This window comes from Gossypium arboreum, chromosome 8 (genome assembly GCF_025698485.1).
Source record: "Gossypium arboreum isolate Shixiya-1 chromosome 8, ASM2569848v2, whole genome shotgun sequence".
NCBI lineage: Eukaryota > Viridiplantae > Streptophyta > Magnoliopsida > Malvales > Malvaceae > Gossypium > Gossypium arboreum.
In genome coordinates, this window is record NC_069077.1 from 94,989,157 (window position 1) to 95,008,078 (window position 18,922).

General features: G+C 34.1%; 3 protein-coding genes across 8 annotated transcripts; 1 reads left to right on the forward strand and 2 right to left on the reverse strand.

The window, feature by feature from the left end:
- Window positions 1–2,185: 2,185 nt before the first annotated feature.
- On the forward strand, window positions 2,186–6,484 carry LOC108460368 (uncharacterized). Of its 2 annotated transcripts, none has more exons than XM_017759837.2 (3): window positions 2,186–2,498; window positions 3,477–3,840; window positions 4,064–6,484. In XM_017759837.2, the coding sequence occupies exons 2-3, from the start codon at window positions 3,494–3,496 to the stop codon at window positions 6,249–6,251; spliced, it is 2,535 nt and encodes an 844-aa protein (XP_017615326.1). In that variant the 5' UTR covers window positions 2,186–2,498; window positions 3,477–3,493; the 3' UTR covers window positions 6,252–6,484. The 2 variants fall into 2 exon arrangements, with proteins under 2 accessions (XP_017615326.1, XP_017615327.1); XM_017759838.2 differs by having other exon boundaries at window positions 2,317–2,498; window positions 3,482–3,840.
- Window positions 6,485–7,098: 614 nt separating this feature from the next.
- LOC108460463 (DAR GTPase 2, mitochondrial) lies at window positions 7,099–11,090 on the reverse strand. 2 transcript variants are annotated; one of them, XM_053018091.1, is made up of 8 exons: window positions 10,151–11,090; window positions 9,965–10,069; window positions 8,944–9,021; window positions 8,697–8,850; window positions 8,464–8,534; window positions 8,253–8,349; window positions 7,952–8,160; window positions 7,099–7,451 (listed from the first exon to the last, which is right to left on the reverse strand). In XM_053018091.1, the coding sequence occupies exons 1-8, from the start codon at window positions 10,319–10,321 to the stop codon at window positions 7,176–7,178; spliced, it is 1,161 nt and encodes a 386-aa protein (XP_052874051.1). In that variant the 5' UTR covers window positions 10,322–11,090; the 3' UTR covers window positions 7,099–7,175. The 2 variants fall into 2 exon arrangements, with proteins under 2 accessions (XP_052874051.1, XP_017615455.1); XM_017759966.2 differs by having other exon boundaries at window positions 7,099–7,439; window positions 10,151–11,083.
- Window positions 11,091–11,219: 129 nt separating this feature from the next.
- On the reverse strand, window positions 11,220–18,059 carry LOC108460462 (3-hydroxyisobutyryl-CoA hydrolase 1-like). Of its 4 annotated transcripts, none has more exons than XM_053018089.1 (14): window positions 17,630–18,059; window positions 17,392–17,472; window positions 16,821–16,889; window positions 16,047–16,110; window positions 15,707–15,786; window positions 14,397–14,480; window positions 14,051–14,135; window positions 13,599–13,684; window positions 12,885–13,006; window positions 12,547–12,607; window positions 12,292–12,390; window positions 11,817–11,963; window positions 11,687–11,728; window positions 11,220–11,580 (listed from the first exon to the last, which is right to left on the reverse strand). In XM_053018089.1, the coding sequence occupies exons 2-14, from the start codon at window positions 17,392–17,394 to the stop codon at window positions 11,437–11,439; spliced, it is 1,086 nt and encodes a 361-aa protein (XP_052874049.1). In that variant the 5' UTR covers window positions 17,395–17,472; window positions 17,630–18,059; the 3' UTR covers window positions 11,220–11,436. The 4 variants fall into 4 exon arrangements, with proteins under 4 accessions (XP_052874049.1, XP_052874048.1, XP_052874050.1 ...); XM_053018088.1 differs by having other exon boundaries at window positions 17,861–18,055; XM_053018090.1 differs by having other exon boundaries at window positions 17,933–18,053.
- Window positions 18,060–18,922: the final 863 nt, after the last annotated feature.

Genomic DNA, 18,922 nt, shown 5'->3' on the forward strand with positions numbered 1-18,922 from the left:
TTCTTGGTTACCCAAGCCTAGTCGAACCATATTCAAGCTTACGGCAGCCCACATTTCTCATTAAAACAGATTTTTACTTACTCATTTTACACCTTTTTCAATTTAGTCCTTTTTAGGCTTTTTCATGAAAAATCACTTAGTAAAATATGTTAAACACACTCCAATCTTTCATATTCTACCAATAAACATCAAAATAATAACATGTTATGCATGGGTAAATTTTTAAACATGAACCCTAGCTCAAAATAATGGTAGAAATAGATAGACCATGTTACCGGGACTTTAAAAATGCTTAGAACATTAAAAACGGGATTTAGAAGCACTTACTATTGAGCTTGGAAGCTTGGAAACCCTAGCCATGGTGTTTTTCATGAGAATTTCAGCCCTTAGGAAAAAGATGGACACATTTGGCTTTTAATTTTGTCTTTTAGTTCATTTTACCCCTAAATGACCAAAATGCCTTTTTTACTATTCTTTCAAAATTTACCATTCCAAGCCCATTTTTGTCCAAAACTTTTAAAACTTGGTCAAATTTCTCATTAAGGACCTCTAATTAATAATCCAATTCAATTTCATGCAAAATGCTTCTAGAGCACAAGTTTTACAAATTATTCGATTTAGTCCCTAAAGTTCAATTAGGCACTTTGCACATAAAATTTCCTCATGAAATTTTCACACAAGCATAGAAACATATCATAGACTTTATAATAATCATAAAATAAATATTTCCACTTCGAATTTGTGGTCTCCAAACCACTATTCCGACTAGGCCCTAATTCAAGATGTTACATCATTTCATAAAGTATTCTGCCCAGTTTAACAACAGCTACCCAATACTCGAGAGATCCTTTCCCAGAACCCATACGTGTTTCTGTAGGTTTTATCTTAACGTGTTTGTCTAGAAATATACGTAACCATATTTTTCCACCCTGGTGTACATTTCATGTCATTGCGTGATGCCCCACTTCTATTTGTTTAGATGTAATCCAAGCAGGTTCAAGTGCTTGAAGAGGATATCTACCAAAACAAATTCAATTACTTCGATAAGATATCCCCTTCATTCTTCCTCTATGTTGTTTACGAAATCGGGTTCTTTTGGGGTTATAGTTAATGGTTGTTTATGAATTCCATCTCTACTACAAAACTAGACATGCGAGTTTCTTCTCATCCAACTCCTCGCGAAAAAAATGACTAAAAATATATTTTATTCTTAATCTTAATATATACAGGCAGTTAATGAATAATTGAAGGGATTCTTTGCTTTGCGATTTTATCTGATTTAGAAAATAAGTGTTGGAGAGGAAGATGAAGATGAATTTGGGGAGAGAGATGGACCAACTAAGATGTAAAAGATGGAGAAAATAAAAAATATTTTAATATAAATTAATATAAAATATTATTTCTAAATTTTAGAAAATATTAAATATATTTTAATATAATTTAATATAAAATATAAAATTATTTTAATATAAAATATTCTAAATATTTTAATATAATTTAATATAAAAATAAAAAAATATTTTAATATTATTTAATATAAAATACTTAAATATAACTTAATATAAAATATTATTTGAAATATAATTTAATAGAAAATATAATTTAAATTTTTATATTTAAATATTATACTTTTGATAGAAAATAATATTCTTTAATATTAAATTTATATGAAAAATACATTAAAATATTTAAGGATATATTCGTTATTCAAGTTTATTTTTTTTTGTATTACATATTTATTCCATTTGTTATGTCTATTCAATTTTATTATAGTCATATTCCATTCCCATAGAAAGAATATTTTATTACATTCTTATTCTATTCCAAGAAACCGGAAGTGACATTAAAAATAAATTATTAAAATTAATACCTTATTCTATTGATTGTCGAATCATTCGAACCATCAATTCTCGATCAATATACTTGTTGGTTTAAATTAAAAAATTAATAAAAATAAAAAGAAATTATAAAATCCAACTCAACCATCAATTTGTACTGATTAATTAGCTAACTGATTTTTATTTCTCTTCAATATAATATCTCGACTGATTTTTAATTCAATAAATCTAATTGGATCAAATCAAATTTTAAAAACACTAATATTCTTTAAGAATTATAGCAGCATGGTAATAAAACAAAATATACGGATAAAACATAAAAAGTGAAAAATGTGAAGTCTATTGGTACCTGCATTCGAACAACATGTTTATCAACAACTCTTTTACTATGGCATTTATCACGAATATTAATAAATAAATAATATTATAATATTATAATATTTTCCTTAAATTCCAAAACAACCCCTTGAAATTGATTCCTTTTCCAACGCTGACCCGACAATTCCCAATTTTTATTTATTGTACATCACACCCCTACCCTTCTTTACTTGTTCTTCTTTTTTTTTTTTTTCTTTTTTTTTCCTAATTGCTCGAAAAAAAACCCCAAGCTTTAGGGTTTCTTCTTCTCCTCCAATTCCAAGCCCCGGATTTTCCAGTCTGGTAAATTCTCCCCCTTTTACTCTCTCTCTCTCTCTCTCTAAAATTTATTATCCGATTTTCTCCTTTTCGTGCTAATTTCTTTTTATTTTTTATTTTTATATTCTTTCTTGGTTTGCATGCCATAATTTAGTCAAATTCTTTTAATTCTTTTGCATGCACTGTTACTCCTTGAAGTTGAGTGGAAAATGTAATTTTGTTTCTTGTTTAGATTGTTGGGTCTTCGTTAATGGTTCTGCTTTTTGGTGTTTTTTTTTTTGCTGATCTGTTTATCATGACCGTTGCTTTGGTTTTAAAAAGATCTGTTTTTTTTTTTTTTTTAGCTCACTAGCAGTGGAATACATTGACTTATTTGGTTTCTTTGGCAGCCTTTTTCATCTTGAAATAAACCTTTTTTTTTGTTTGGGGGGTGGGGGTGGGGGCTGATAACCCGTTTTGCTGTTTTATATGTTGGCTTTGAGCGCTTTTCTAAACAAAATCACTGATCAATCATGGGATGTTACTTATAAATTTTATGTTTTTAGAAATGTAAATATATATTTTTTGTCAATTGTGTACTCTTTTTTTTCCTTACACTGATAAATTATCAAGTTGGTTCCTTTGGTTTGATGGTTTAAGACAATGTCGTGCTCTGTTGTTTGAGGCTTCAACTGGTTTGACTACTGACCGTAAGTGTGCCTTTGAGGAATACCATGATGATTAGTAAAAGAAAATCTGTGTCTTCCACTTTAGTTAAGTTGAGAAAGGTTTAGGATTTTGGACTGAATCTTGTGCATCAGTTCTATGATTGGGGGACCTGAAAATTTCCTTTTGTACTTCTAATGTCTGTGTGGGTTTCTCCCATACCTGTAAATTGCCTTGCATGCAGTATTTGATGTAACGATGGTTGTAGGCCATGTATGTTTTGTAATGATTTTAAAAGCTTTGACTTTTATCATCTGAGTTTATGTAATCTATTTGTAAATTTGTTGTTCATTTAAGTTAAGAAGCAATTTGGAATGGTGCGGGGGAAGCTGATCTTGATTTGCCAGCATGGTGGTGAATTTGAGACAAAAGATGATGGATCCATGTCATATGCTGGAGGAGAGGCACATGCCTTGGACATCAGCCCTGAGACAGGATTCGATGATCTCAAGTACAAATTAGCTGAGAAATGTAACTTGGAACTAAAATCTTTGGCTATCAAGTATTTTCTCCCCGGAAACAGGAGAACTCTAATTACTTTGTCTAATGAGAAAGACCTAAAAAGGATGTGTGATTTCCACAAGGACTCGGTGACTGCAGATGTTTTCCTTACAGGGAAAGCAGGCTTTGTTCCTGTAAATCATGGCATGCCTGCTAAGAGGTAATTACTCTCTACCTGCAATTATTAGCATTTTCTAGATTCTCTTTGTTGTCATTACTATTTTGTCGCATTAAATTTATAGGGAAATTCATTATCGTTGCATCAGCAGCAAGCAAATCTGTCTTCTTTGATGAGTCTGGGTTTCCCTTGGTATTTCTGCATTGTTGTTAATTATGGAAATTGTGAAATCTACAGTTTCATTAAGACCATTCATCGCTTGCAGGAAAAAGAAAGCCACTGCTGCACGTCCTGCTACTTCCAAAGTTGCTCCCTCTGCTGGCGGCCTGAAGGATGTTACCATCAGTATAGCAACCCCTTCTGACTCTGTTGCAGGTGTCAATGCAGCACTCCGAAGTCCCTCTAGAGCAGCAAAGCGTACTGCTGGCCGTAACATTGTTGATGGTCTTTTTGAGGTCAGTGTTGCTGATGCAACTGACACAGATACAATTGATATGAGTGCTTCTCCTGCTGATACTGTCAAGAAACGAAGGCGCACTGCGTCCTGGAAACGTGCTGCAAATGGTCTTACCATTGTGACTGTTGACGACAATCTTGAGGAGACAGAGAAAACTACACCCAGGAAAAAGGTAGCTAGGAAATTCAATCCCATTGTAGTAGCTAATAATGGGGACCACCAGCTTGGCCCTGTTGATGTTTCAGTGGAGAAACAAGTTGAATCATGGAAAAATGGTATTACTGAAGGCCAGGATTTCAGAAGTGTGGCGGAATTCCGTGATGCTCTACAGAAATATGCCATTGCACATCGCTTTGGTTATAAATTAAGAAAGAATGACACCAATCGTGCTAATGCTGTATGTGCAGTAGAAGGATGTCCTTGGAGGATTCATGCATCTTGGGTCCCATCCGCCAGTGTGTTTAGGGTTAAAATGTTACACGAACCACATACTTGTGGTGGCGAATCATGGAAGATTGCTACTCCAGCTAAAAATTGGCTGGTGAATGTTATAAAGGATAGGTTGAGAGATAGCCCACACCACAAACCAAAAGAAATTGCAACTGGCCTTCTTCGTGATTTTGGGCTTGAGCTGAACTATGCGCAAGTATGGCGTGGAATTGAAGATGCTCGGCAGCAACTTCAGGGTTCATACAAAGATGCATATAATCAGTTGCCTTGGTACTGTGAGAAGATAGAGAAGACAAACCCTGGTAGTTTCACGAAGCTTGTCATTGGAGATGATAAAAGATTTCAGCGTCTTTTTCTATCCTTTAATGCTATGATACGTGGTTTCCAAAGTGGTTGTCGTCCACTTCTTTTCCTTGAAGCCATCCCTTTGAAATCAAAATACCATGAAATTCTGCTCACAGCCACTGCACTGGATGGTGATGATGGAATTTTCCCTGTTGCATTTGCTGTTGTAGATGATGAAAATGAGGATAGTTGGCATTGGTTTTTGGAGCAGTTGAGATCTGCTGTGTCGACTTCCCGTTCTCTAACCTTTGTCTCTGATAGAGATAAGGGATTAATGAAACATGTACTTGAAATATTTGAAAATGCTCACCACGGTTACTCAATATACTACTTGATGGACAGTTTCATACAGAACTTGAAGGGACCATTCTTTGGAGAAGGAAGGGCTTCATTGCCTGGATGTTTCTTAGCTGCAGCAAAAGCAGTCCGACCTGGTGGTTTTAGGATGTACACTGAGCAAATTAAACGGGTTTCTTCAAGTGCTTATGATTGGATCATGCAAAATGAGCCTGAATATTGGGCAAATGCCTTTTTCAAGGGTGAGCATTTTAATCACATAACACTCAACATAGCTGAGGCATATGCTAACTGGATAGAGGAAGCACGAGACCTACCCATCATACCTAAGGTTGAAGTAATAAGATGTAAAATCATGGAATTAATGGAACTTCGTCGAACAGAATCAAGTAACTGGACTATGAAGCTTACACCGTCAAAGCAGGAAAAGTTACAAGAAGAATGTGTTAAAGCACGTGGTCTGAAAGTATTATTCTCATCCGACACCCTGTTTGAAGTTCATGATAGCTCCATCAATGTTGTCGATATTGTCAAACAACACTGCAGTTGTGCTATGTGGAAACCAACTGGGCTTCCTTGCCATCATGCAATTGCTGTCTTTAACTGCACAGGTAGGAGTGTGTATGATTATTGTTCAAAATACTACACAGCTGAAAGCTTCCGGATAGCCTTTGCTGAGAGCATAAATCCTGCTTCGACCATTGCTCACCCTTGTGGAAATGAAGAAGATTCCGAGGAAGATGAGGATCAGATAATGCCTCCAAGCATCTCACGACCTGTAGCAGCTCAACAACCGAAGAAAATAAGACGAAACAAAAGCCAGGGAATTATTAGGAGATCTGTGTGTTGTACCCGGTGCAAAGGAGTTGGGCATAACAAGGTTTCATGCAAGGTAAGCTTATAGGGAAAATATTTACCTCCCCTTGTATGTATGTATAACGCCGTACAGCTTTCATGGTTACTTTAGATAATATCCAGATCCTTTGAACTCATTTGCAGGCCATGAATAGTTGTATTGTTCTTCAAAGTTGCATTTTATGTATTAGGCTAAATTACTTGGACTTTGTTGCAAACTTAATCTTATCATCCCTTTATGTTATGGTGGCAAATAGGTAGGTTGAATTCCGTTTGGATTGATTTCTTGTTCTTCAAGTTTGGTACTTGCATTATTTGCTTTTTAAATCAATTTTAAGTTTGAATTAGTCTTTTAGAGTGCGTGCTTTAGAAAATTATGTATACGCAAGGTCTAAGCCTTACATAGTTGTCTTTGTCTCCTCGGTACCCCCTCCCCCTTATCCTTCCTTCCTCTGTAATAGCTGCCTTGCTACAAGACAAAAAACTTAAAAAATAAAATTACTTATTCTTTTATTTATTTATATATTCCTATTAGGAGCTAGTTTTTTATTGTTGTGGTTGAAAAGTGTAGTAGAAAAGTACCGGAAGAAAGTGTGGTTAATTTTTAGTGCTTTCTATTGTTGCCAAAAATTGTGATCAAAGGTTAATGTTTTTTTTCGGATACAATAGTAAAAAGTTAAAAATTAATTAAGTTTTAACCTCAGAAAAATATTTTTGTACCTCCAAGAAGCACAAGGCCTGAGCATACTTTTAAAGGAAGAAAATTTTTTTTAATGTTTTTTTTTATTTTTTATTTTACTCTTTCAATTCTCAATCATTCCAAATTTATTGCAAAGTCGATGGTTGGAATTAGTTTTTGCAAATGTACCACGTACTCACAACTAGAATGCTAGGTATGGTTAAATGGTATGAAAAGCTTTGGATTAAATTTAACGGACAAAAATGTAGTTTGTACAGGCAATGTAGATATAGATTAGAGGGGATGATGAAGTGTTAGAGGGAGTGTATCTAAAGTATAATGCCCGAGCCTCCCACTGCGATACAAATCTAGCAACTTAACACCAACAACTCTATTGAAGACATATTCACCTAATCCTTGTGGAACACGGAAAGCGTCCCTCAATGCTACCAACTCTGCCTCCATAAGTTTTATCATATCCTCCTCCAGCTCTATATCACCATCAAAGCATGAAATGGTATCAAAGATAGTCCCACGAACATCATTCACAATCAAGTCCTGCATCAACAACTCAAGAAAACAAATTATGAAGCATAAGCTCCTCAACAGTTGATATAGTTGAAGATTACAGAAAAGTAAGAGTTAATTGCATTTTTCAGTCAGGCTAACTTTGTAAATAACACAAGTGTCGGTTAACATATCATGGAAGCCCTTGTACTAGGAGTTAAATTGTATTTTGTCTCATTTATTAAAAAAAAGGGCAAATTAGTCATTGTACATTAGATAAAAAAGCAAATTGATCATTTCTGTAAAAGTTATATTCATTTCTATTGTTAAAAAATAGCATGCTTGATAGAATAATCAGATAGTTACACGTAACATGTCATATGTAGCACCTCATGCCAACATACTGGGATAATAATAATAATAAATGAAATTTTTAACAGAATGATCAATTTACTATTTGATCTAATGTATTGGGATTGACTTGCCCATTTTTTGAGTAGAAGAGGCAATTCGACTTCTAATACAATGACCTCCATGGTACTTTTACCCACAAGTGTCCATACCTGAGTGTGATCCATCATATGCTGCTTTTTCTGTCTCATCTCCAGCTTAGAGCTAATTGAACCTTCTTCTTTGTGCTCTATAAATGACAACAGCCTATCCTCATTGGCTGAAAATTTTGCCCATTTCTTGTATTGGTCACTTAAGTTAAGAATGGCCAAAAAATATCGAGCAAGTTCCTTCTGCTCAATCAGACCATCTCTAATTGCCCCTGCACTTGCATAAACATAATTTTTTTTTATTTAATAGAGGAGATATACTTGAGCCTTAAAAGAGAGAAAAAATAATGGTTATCACCCCCACCTGTTAATACTAGTTTGGAGCAAAGCTCAGCATCATGAATCATACAGGGCAAAATACCAGGAGTATCCAACAAATAGATATTGGGATGGCTACCAATCTGAAGATGTAAGCATGAAACAGTCCATTATATTGCTACAAGCACAACATTGATGGAGAAAAATGATTCAAAATTAAGGAAAAAAAAACCATTACAACATGGTGGCATGTATACCTTGAAGCTGCTGATATCTTTTGTCTCTCCAGGCTGAGGACTCACAGTTGCATGCTTCAACCTTCCTTTCTCTAGAAAGAAGGATCATGGGATGATAGTTTAGATTTTCACTAAGCAGGAGAGGAACAAGAGAAATTTTAATGAACTACTAAAATTAGTGCCTACAATCATTCCATTCCAACCAAACAATAAAACAATGTTGAAGCTGAGAGGATTTGAGAAGGTTAAAGCACCTGCAGCACTAATCCTCCCCATCTGATGCAAAGAATTAGCTAGTGCTGATTTACCAACATTAGGAATCCCCACTAGCATTATTGTTATTGTCTCACTAGCATGATGATTAGCTTTGCACAGTCCCCTAACTTGAGCTTGTATAAAATTAAGCAGCTATGAGCAATGAATTGTTATAAATTGTTAGTATACATAATATATCTTAAAGGGAAACAAGGTTTTAGTGGTTAGATAGGAGAGATGAAATACCCCTTTCACACTGTCCTTGTTATGGGAATTGACTCCATAAGGAATGCAATTTTGTTGCTCAAAATATCTCATCCATCCCTTAAAAAAAATGGAACTAAATATTAAATGTGTGGATAAATTTACAAGACAAATATAAAAAATAAATAATGAAAAAATAAATACTTTTTAGAGGAAGTATGTGAAAGAAGGAAGTTACATAACCATAAAGGTGTAGGGTATTTTTCTAATTAAATGACATTTATAAAGATTACTTATATCTATCTAATATTATTATTAAAAGAGTTGAGAAAGTTGTTGCAATAAGTTAATCAAACATTAACTCCATTAAAACTATCAACAATCCAACTTTAATATATGAGTTAAGGATATGTAATTTACATTTTAAAATTTTTAATTTCGCATCAAATGAATACTTTATTTAAAAAAACCTTTATCTTAAATAAAAAAATTAAAATCTTAAAGTATTAACTTTTATTTTCTAAATATTCTAAAATGTTCACCTATCTACAACTGTGCAAAGTATTTAAGTAAAATAATTATAAACATTTTCTAATAGAAGTTTGAATTACATTTTGACTCATATGCTAAAAAATAAATAAATTAGTTTTATACATTAAATCAATTAATTAACTAATTATTTTATTAAAAATTTCATTCATTTTATAGTTAAAATTAATTATTGTACGTCAACAGCAGGATGTACCACATATGATTATCTAATTATTTTATTAGCCACACTAACTTTTAACAATAGAAATGATATTTTTAAAAGAAACAATCAATTTAGTTTTTGATTAACATATAGAGACTAATATACTAACTTTTTAGTAGACAAGTAAAATATAATTTGACTTTAAATACAAAGCCTCCATGACACTTTTACCCAAGTATTTACTATGGTTTTATGTGAATTCTCCAATTGAAATGGACTTTAGGACATAATAATACTAGTAAAGAAACAGTGGAATCTGGAATCGAAATGAAAGGCAAATAAAAAAGAAACACAGAAACAAATAGCAACCTTTACTTGTGTTTGGTCTGCGAGGTCTATCTTGTTCATCACAACAATTCGTTTAGAAAGAGCGGGGAAGTCTCTCAACAGCTCATATTCAGATGATAAAGGAATCTGTAAGGTTAATGCAGTCAACAAATTTATTGATAAGTTTCATCTGGCAAGAAAGAATCATGGAAAATAAAAGAAGCATACCCTGGCGTCTCTGATCTCAGCTACGAGATCGACCAATGGAAGTCGTTGAGCAATGGCACCTGAGGCCGCAGCCATGTGGAGGTCGTACCATCCTTTTTTTCTACTTACTGCTTTCTTCACTGCAATCCCTATTTTCCTTGTTATTCTACTCGCAGTACTAGCTGTTGCCATTAGTAAATTGGCGATTTGTTTTTTACTACTACTGGTGAATGAGTATATAAATTAGGGTTTATGGTTTATGTAGAAGTCACGGTAGGATAATTGGAGCTTGTTCAGGCATAAAATCAAACATGTTGAGAGCAATATGGCTGTCTCCTGAATTACGTCCAAAACAAAAAAAAATCTATCAAAGGAAACAGCGAATCAATGTCCAGGACACGAAAATATTTGAGGGAAATAAAAGAAATGAAGTGAAAAATGGCTGAGCAGTGTAAGGAAGGTGAAGAATATTTGAAAGCTTCAAAAGCCGAACAACATTAATTCGGATAGTCACAGCCCATTGACTTTGATTTCATCTCAGAGAATATTGCATTATCTTTTCAGCTATGATCTCACTTTCCCTGACACCGAAGAAGCAAAGCCTGCTTCAACATCAGAGAAAAAGAAATTATGCATGGTTTATAGTTCTACAGACTATGATATCACTAATCATATTGCACCCACCAACCAAATGGTGCTTGATTCGAAGGTGGTTCACGCGAATGTGCCATTAGGTTATGGAGGTTTAGAGATTATAAAACCAGTTTAGTGGACTAGCTGTAGGGGAATAGAACTTACATGTAGCAAGAGAAGCTGAGATTGGATTTTACTCTCTATTAAAAAAAAAATTTATAGATCAGATTATTTCTATTTAAAATTTCATTCCTACTAAAGAAACCTAAAAAAAAAAGGAATATAATTGACAGAATAATATGCAAATGAATCAATTTACTTTTTGAACATGTACGATTAATAATGGAGCCATGAATGGACCTTAGATGTGATGGAAAAGATCAGTGTTAAAATATGATTTGACAATGACTCGTATAAAAAGCGCATGAAAATATCATTTATCTTGAGATCCAAGGCATAAAAGAAGCATTCAATTGTGGTAATTTTTATTGGTCTCATAAGGATTCAGAGTTATGTCGGCAGTGAAATGCACAGGACAGCTTACTTATTACTCATCAAGGAGTGACATGCATATATATATACATATTTATATTTATACCCAGTGGACTTGGCTTCATTACAGACATTACAACTTTCTGCTCTATAGTCTTTAACATGATGATCTCAGTGGTCATCTAAAGCTTTGCAATGACATATGGTGGCAAGTTGAATTTGGATCTAGTTGGAAGCTTTAGATCTTCCCAATCTTCATCCTTCACCTTGGAGAAATACCTGTCTACTGTAGTATCAGCAATATGCTCCAATTTCGACGGCTCCCACTGGCAAACCAAAAAGGGAAGGTGATTCAGTCTGTCAGTCAACCTTCTTAACAAACTTCATAAAACTGAAATAAGTGATTGAAGATTCAGGAAAGAGAATCTTAACCTTTGGGTTCTTATCTTTATCCAGTAGTATAGCCCTGCAACCCTGCATTAGGAAAGCAAGATCTTATTCGGTTGAAGAAACGGTGAGAATGAAAGCAAGTTAAAATGCATAAATTTAAGTTAGCTGAAACCTCGAAAAAGTCGTTGCTGAATTCTCCACGCATAACATGGCAAACCATTCTATATTCACGAGTGAGGCATGCACCGACACCTTGAACTCTTCCTACTCTAATCTGATATTGTAAGAGCAGAGTCAACTTTAAGCTGAAACAATTCACCTAGCTTCAAACAAACTTTTTATCAGATAATCTAGGATCCTCTATTGACTACTATGTATGGAAATAACTTTTTGTAAAAAATATAATTTGAAAAAAAAGGCTGATTATGTTTCTCATTTCAGTTTCGCCACCACCAGCATAAGAGAAAAATATTCATATGCCGACATTGACAAGTGCCATACATTTTTTATGGTTATAATAGTTAAGGGTGAATTTCAAAATGAACTAGTCTAAAAAATATGATAAATTTATCCAAGGAGGAACCCTAAGGTGATATCAACAAATAATATGATTGGCACGTTTCGATCATATGAAAATGTCAACTTACTGATCTAAGAGAAATTTTAAGACTAGTCGGAGAAGCCTTTTTCAGTGTTTGAATGGTAGCAGAGATCCAACCGTCCCTTTGGTCAACAACCTCCCTCTCCTGTGTAAGCATATGTTCACAGATTTTTGTTTTAGGTGGCATATACTGATGGTATAACAAATTGCAGGGAAATTTGAAACATGTGTAAGAAAAATATTAAATGAAAGCACCATATTAATGTTTCTGATAACAAACAACACCAAATTATCAACTTACAAGAGCAGACAAAATTTCTTCAACTGTTCTTTGAGAGAAACATCTATCAATGACATCTAATCTGCAGCCATATAACCAATGATGATCCAGGAAAGCCATGTCAGTCTGCCATTAGCAAATTTGGATTTCAAAAAATACAATTCCTAAATAGGATGTAGAGTATCAGGCTGTTGTAATGTATAATCGTTGAGAATATGTCTCTTCTGTTTACATTTATATGCTACCTCAAGGGCAGATATTCAAGATTTCTTAAATTAAGATTTCTCTCTCTCCCCCCTAGCGGGCTGCAGATATCAAACCATCTATGCAGGAAAATGAATTGTTACTAGAAAACTAACCGATTGTACACAGTCTGCTCTTTCAATGAGGATTTCTCACAGTACTGATCAATAATTGATGATATGATTACTGGATCACTGGAATCTGCATCACATAATGCTACTTCTACCATAGGTAATTTCTGTTGATTAAGTGAAAAGATGTAAACAAATAACGTAATTACTAAAGTTATTATAAACAATAAAGTAAAATTTCTAAGGCATTCATATTGCCTATTTTGGATATAAATTCAACAGAGACTTTAAGGATTCTAAAGCAAAACCTATGTTGTACCTTGACTAATCACACTGCAGCTTTGCCTCATAAGGGAATGCATTTTCAGTTTTAGTTTCTTTAATAAGTGAAGATAGAGATCTGGTTTTACTTTCCCAGACGAGGAAAGATCTGGTCTGAACTACAAAAGTAACTTTATACAACAGAGAAGCCTATTCATAAAACCTTTAAAGATGAATCAGGTAATTGTTAGAAAAATAGCTTTACATGATTTTATCGGACAGTAACTTTACACTATAACTTTCAAAGATTAATGTTTAAAATTTAAAATGAGTAAAAAATAAATATGCATGCTAACTTTACTAGCCAAAAGAAACACAAAGCTGACACTTTTTTGTGTTTCCTGTATCATGTTTTCTCAAACATAAACCACCCGGTATGAATCTACATTTTCTCAAATATATTTGAACTCAAACCAAATTTTAGGATGGGATGCATACAGCTGAAGGGACAAAGTGAGTTGCAAGGCCACATGCAAGCATTTCTGCACCATCCAATCTTGCACCAGTAAGACCGACATATTCTCCTGCCAGAAGATGATGACAGAAAGTGAAGCTAAACACAAAGCAAATTCAAGTTTACAAGTTTTCTGGCTAGCTAGAAAAAACCAATACAACATGAATCAGCTCCACGAACCAAAATAGATCCAACAAAGGCCAAAGATTGCTAATGTAGCTATCATAAAGGAGAACCCAATCTATGGAGCCTTACTGCCTCTGCATTTTTTTTCTTGTATCTGTGTTAAGGCATCAGCCAAAATACTGGATGCTACTAAAGAGGTGAACCAAGGTTCATCCTATGTTTTAAAGGATTTAACCTTAGGATATGAAATTTTAAAAATAAAAGTAACTAAGGGCATGTATAAGAGATTCAAGCATATAAATGGGTGTACCGAAAAATCCTGGGAGTCTTGACAAGAAATATGACGCTCCTACATCTGGGAAGAGTCCCAAAGCTGTTTCAGGCATTGCAAAAACCTACAGAACATCCAATATAACAGCATTTAGAAAGAGAAAACCAATCTGCTATAAATAGCATCTGATGCTCTCTCAAATTAATAGAAAACATAAGTAGACAAGATCTAGGAGAGAGGCACCATGTTATTTTGGTTGGGGACTTATCATTATTGAATAAACAGCAAAGAAAAAATTAGCTAAGAATGCTAATACAGCAATTTTTCTTCTAATGAATGCAAGGAGATGCTATAGTATTTCAAAGGAGACAAAAGAGAGAAATACCGAGTTCTCAGTTGCAACACGGAATCTACCATGCATTGAAACACCGTTCCCACCTCCCATAACGATTCCATTAAGAATTGAAACCTTCAATGAGATTTGCATTCTGACAATTAGAGAAATCATATATATACATTATATAGGCTGAAGGCAACATAGCTTGAAATGCTCTTTTATGAAATTTTACTTAGTATCTGATTGTTTAACTGAAATGGACTTTCAGAAATCTCTTTCTGTATTCTTTGGTGTTTGAATGACAGAAAATAACATGGTCAAAGGAACAACCCTCTTTCCTCCCTCGAGACCTCAACAATTGATTTTGTCTTTCTCTTCTTGATTACAACTTCCTTGATATCGTTTTCCTCTTCTCCATTGCAACTCCCATCCTTCACCTTCAGTCTCACCCCACGCCCTCTTCCTCAAATCCTCCATGACCCTTTTTCATTAAAAACCTAAGATCACAATCTAAACACCCTGCCCAGCAACTTGTCATTTCTTTTATACAATTCCTGAACTACCCATAACTCCCCAAACCCCAAAAGTGGAGGATATTACATGCTAAAGTGCTTTCGAATCCACAACCGCCAAGTTGCTGTGACAGTGGCGATGCCAACTTAAGCTAAAACTCAGTCGGCCAGCAACTTATCATTTTATTTCACCCTTTCTTCACTCCATCTTTTTTGTAAGTTTCCGGATTTAGTGTTCTTTTATACTTGAATTCAGAACATTTTTATTGTTCCAAACACCCAACCCGGCAACTTGTCAATTGATTTCACCCTTTCTTCACTCCATTTTTGCTAAATTTCCAGATTCTGTATTCTCTTATGCTCAAATTCAGATTTCTTTATTGTTCTTAACTTGTTTGAGGATTTATTATATGAATTTGAAGATTAATTTTACGCATTCTTTTGTATGGTGAGCTAGAATAATTTGATGCTCCAATTAATTATTATTAATTTTCCTTGACTTGAAAATTTATAATGATCAAACATGATTCAAGTGGCTTCAAAAAATTTGAAGGAATTCTGTTGCTACTTTATTATGGTTATTTCTGATTTGCAAATTCAATAATTCTTCTAAAATTTTATGATAAATATTTAGGTGTGAAAAAGTTAATTAGGTTCTGGACTGTAAATTAGCCATGGATAAAGAATTTTGAAGATATTTTCCACCTAGTAAGACAAATTATTTTTCACAATTCTATCCAATCAACAAAATAAAATAGCATTCCAGAGAAATACTTCCAAGGAAAAGCTACATTTCCTGGAAACACTTTTGAGAGACAAATGGAGCCTTAATGCCATTTGGGTTACCTGTGGTTTGCTATAGGTCGCCATCAAATAGTTTAAGGAGAATTCCTTCATAAAAAAGTTGGCACCTGCTCTCCATCCGCCTAAAGCATATAAATTCATAACAAAAATTGAATTTAAATTCCTCCAACAAACAAGAGGGAAAAAGAAGGCACATTTGACTCAACGAGTCAAAAGCGGTCAGTTCAGTGTGCTAGCAAAGGAGAAATCCTAAATAATAGCAAACGAGAGGTAGACAAAGAGGAAACAAAAGTGACAGCAAACTAATAATGTAAGTTATTAACCTTTTTAGACCTAAAGGCTTACTACTATTAATATCCACAAGAAATGAAAGAATCCATACCTGCCCAAATATCATGTACAACAGCTACAACATCTCCACCGGCACAAAATGCTCTTCCTTCTCCCTAATGACAAATAGCCAGCTATCAGGTATATTTTCTTCAATGCTAAAGCATTTGCTTGAAAAATAAATTACGGTACCTAGTCTTACAGAGGGGTTAAGTTTAAGACAATTTCTTTCCTAGCGGTTCTGCCAAAATAAGTATAAAAAGCTTACTTAATTCATGCAAATTTAACTAAAGTCTTTCAAGGTTCAACTCTTTGGTTACATTAAGGAATATCAATGATCAAAACTGAGCAGACAATACCCCTTTAAAGTTTACTCTGCCAATTAAGTGGCACAGATGAGAAGTGAATTCCTATCTGGCCTTAACCTAAGAACCATATATGACTAGTAATGCTGGTATGTAAGGCCATACTTCCAAAAGGAATCCTGACAGAGATTATAAATTAAACATAGTTATGACCGTTGACTATATATGACCAAGCTGATGTGCTAAGATAGTTAACCCAAAAAAACATAGAGCCTTTCTATTGGACATTATAAGAATAAGCAAGTAGAATGGCCAAAACCCAAATGTGCTGTCAAACAATCTGATTGAGTGACTTGAAATGAGATAAGAGCAGAGACCAGGCATGCTTATATGCAACCCAAAAATGTCATCAGATTCAATTTCTTCCAACTCCATGCTACTTTCTTTACTTTTGTCAAGTTGTTTCTTTCAACGAAGTAAAAGAAAAATGATACTAAAGTTGTATCTTCGGAGGTGTGTACCTTCAGCATTACCAGCTTGACATTAGGATCCTCCTCGTAGGCAAGAAAAAGTTCTAGTAACCGAGAAATCTGCCGTTGAAAGAGATAACATTATTACTATTTCATGTTTCAAACAATTAATGTGACCAAAAGGTCTTTGACAGACAATATATGATACTCATGCAGATAACACAGAAACAGAGAAGAAAAGCATGTGCAAGGTACAGATCCTGAATACACAATTTTCTTGTAAAGGACAAACTTGATAGGTTATCGTATGTAGTCGACAGTTGACAAAGAAGGCATGTAAAGAAAACCATAAGAACTAGCAGCTAGAAAAATAACTAGCATAAAAAATTGTTTGACCTTTCGGGCTAGAGACATTTGATCAAGCAACATGTGGTGCACGTAGGAACTGTTCTCCAGAAGGTGGTAGATGCAAAAAATTAAAAAAAAAAATAGAAGGGCATTGAGCTTTTTTTTAAGGTGAGATTCTATTTTACCAGTAACAGTACTAAAACTCATTGTATGACATAGGGGTAGTTCCCAAATACTGAAAGAGTTTAAGCAGCCTATTAAGAAGAGATCATACCATCTGAAATGAAAGGGCATTCAGCTGCTTAGGCCGGTTTAAGGTTAGAATTCTTGCGAAGGAGTTTTCTTCTACTAGAACCTGCAGAGGTAATGAAGAAATATAAGTGAACCTTCCCAAATATTACCAAAGCTAGTTAACGCAGTGAAGCAAGGAGAAATTCTCATTATCCAAAAAAACAAAATTTTTACATATTTGTAATTGAAATGGAAAATCAACAAGAAATTATTTCAATTACAAAGACAATAAAGCAAGTTGGAATTGATTTTAAGTTAATTGAAGCTCTATGGAGAAGCAATGAGAGAGAGAGGATAGGGAAGGTTTTATGGGTTATCTCCTAGAAAACACGATCTTCGGGATGCAAAATCAACTCTTTGGAGTGAAGAAAAACATTAGAATACAGAACTTAAAATAATAATAATAAAAAACCCAAGACTGCAGAAAAAGGGGAAAAAGAAGGGGAAAGGACATGATCATGTTGGGAAGAAACGGAGGAAGACATTGGATTGGATTGGAAGTTGAAAGTAGGAGGTTGGATTACGAGGAGGAGGAGAAATAAGTGGGAAAATATGAGAGGATAAGATGTAAAGAAAAGAAAATTTGGGTCATAAAGGAGGCGAAGGTCTTCATCGGTTGAGTTTTGGTTCTTATTCTAACCATCCGGCTAGAGCCTAGATGATGACATTGACTGCGCTGTGAATTGTAATTTTTATCCTTTGCAAAAAAAAAAAATAGTTAAAAATGGGAAGAAATAATTAATTATTGTGCTATATGAATTTAAATGTTAGTTAGATTATAAGGAAATAATTATATGAGAAGTCATTTGGAATTACAAGCTCTACTGCTTAAACAAATCAACTTCCAGCTCCATATTAGTAGTAGAGCTGTGGTGTTGTAGGAAAAAATGAATCCATTACTTCCCTCAAGTCCCAATGCTTATGACTGCTACTAATTTGAATTAAAACATGTCCATCCCTGTCCTGCAATTTCCTTTTCCCAATATCACATTCGGGACTTCCCCATTAGCTCTCAAACAAAAAAAAAAATAATTTATCACTATTTGTAAGGATTTATTGAAATTTATAAAGTTTTATCAAAATTTCTAAGGTTATACCCGAAAAGTCCCTTATGAACCATAGGAATAGTTAGGATACATATGTCATAACATAGGATCCGATATGTGTTTTCGTGTAAGACCACGTTTGGGACGTTGGCATCGACTTATGATTTACGTGTAAGACCATGTCTGGGACATCACATCGTATTTGATTTTGTGTAAGACCCTGTCTAGGACAGTGGCATCGATATTTGATTATATGTAAGGCCACATCTGGGACGTTGGTATTGTATGAGCTTTTCGAGCTATCCGAGTATCCTTATTATTTCTGAACGGTTCAACGGGTATTCCGAGAAAATGAATGACTATGTGAACATGTATCCAATTCAGGTACGTTTGAAATGTATAATAAGATTGAGAATGAAAGGTAAGCATATGTATATATGTGTGAACTTATGAAATATGTTTGTATTA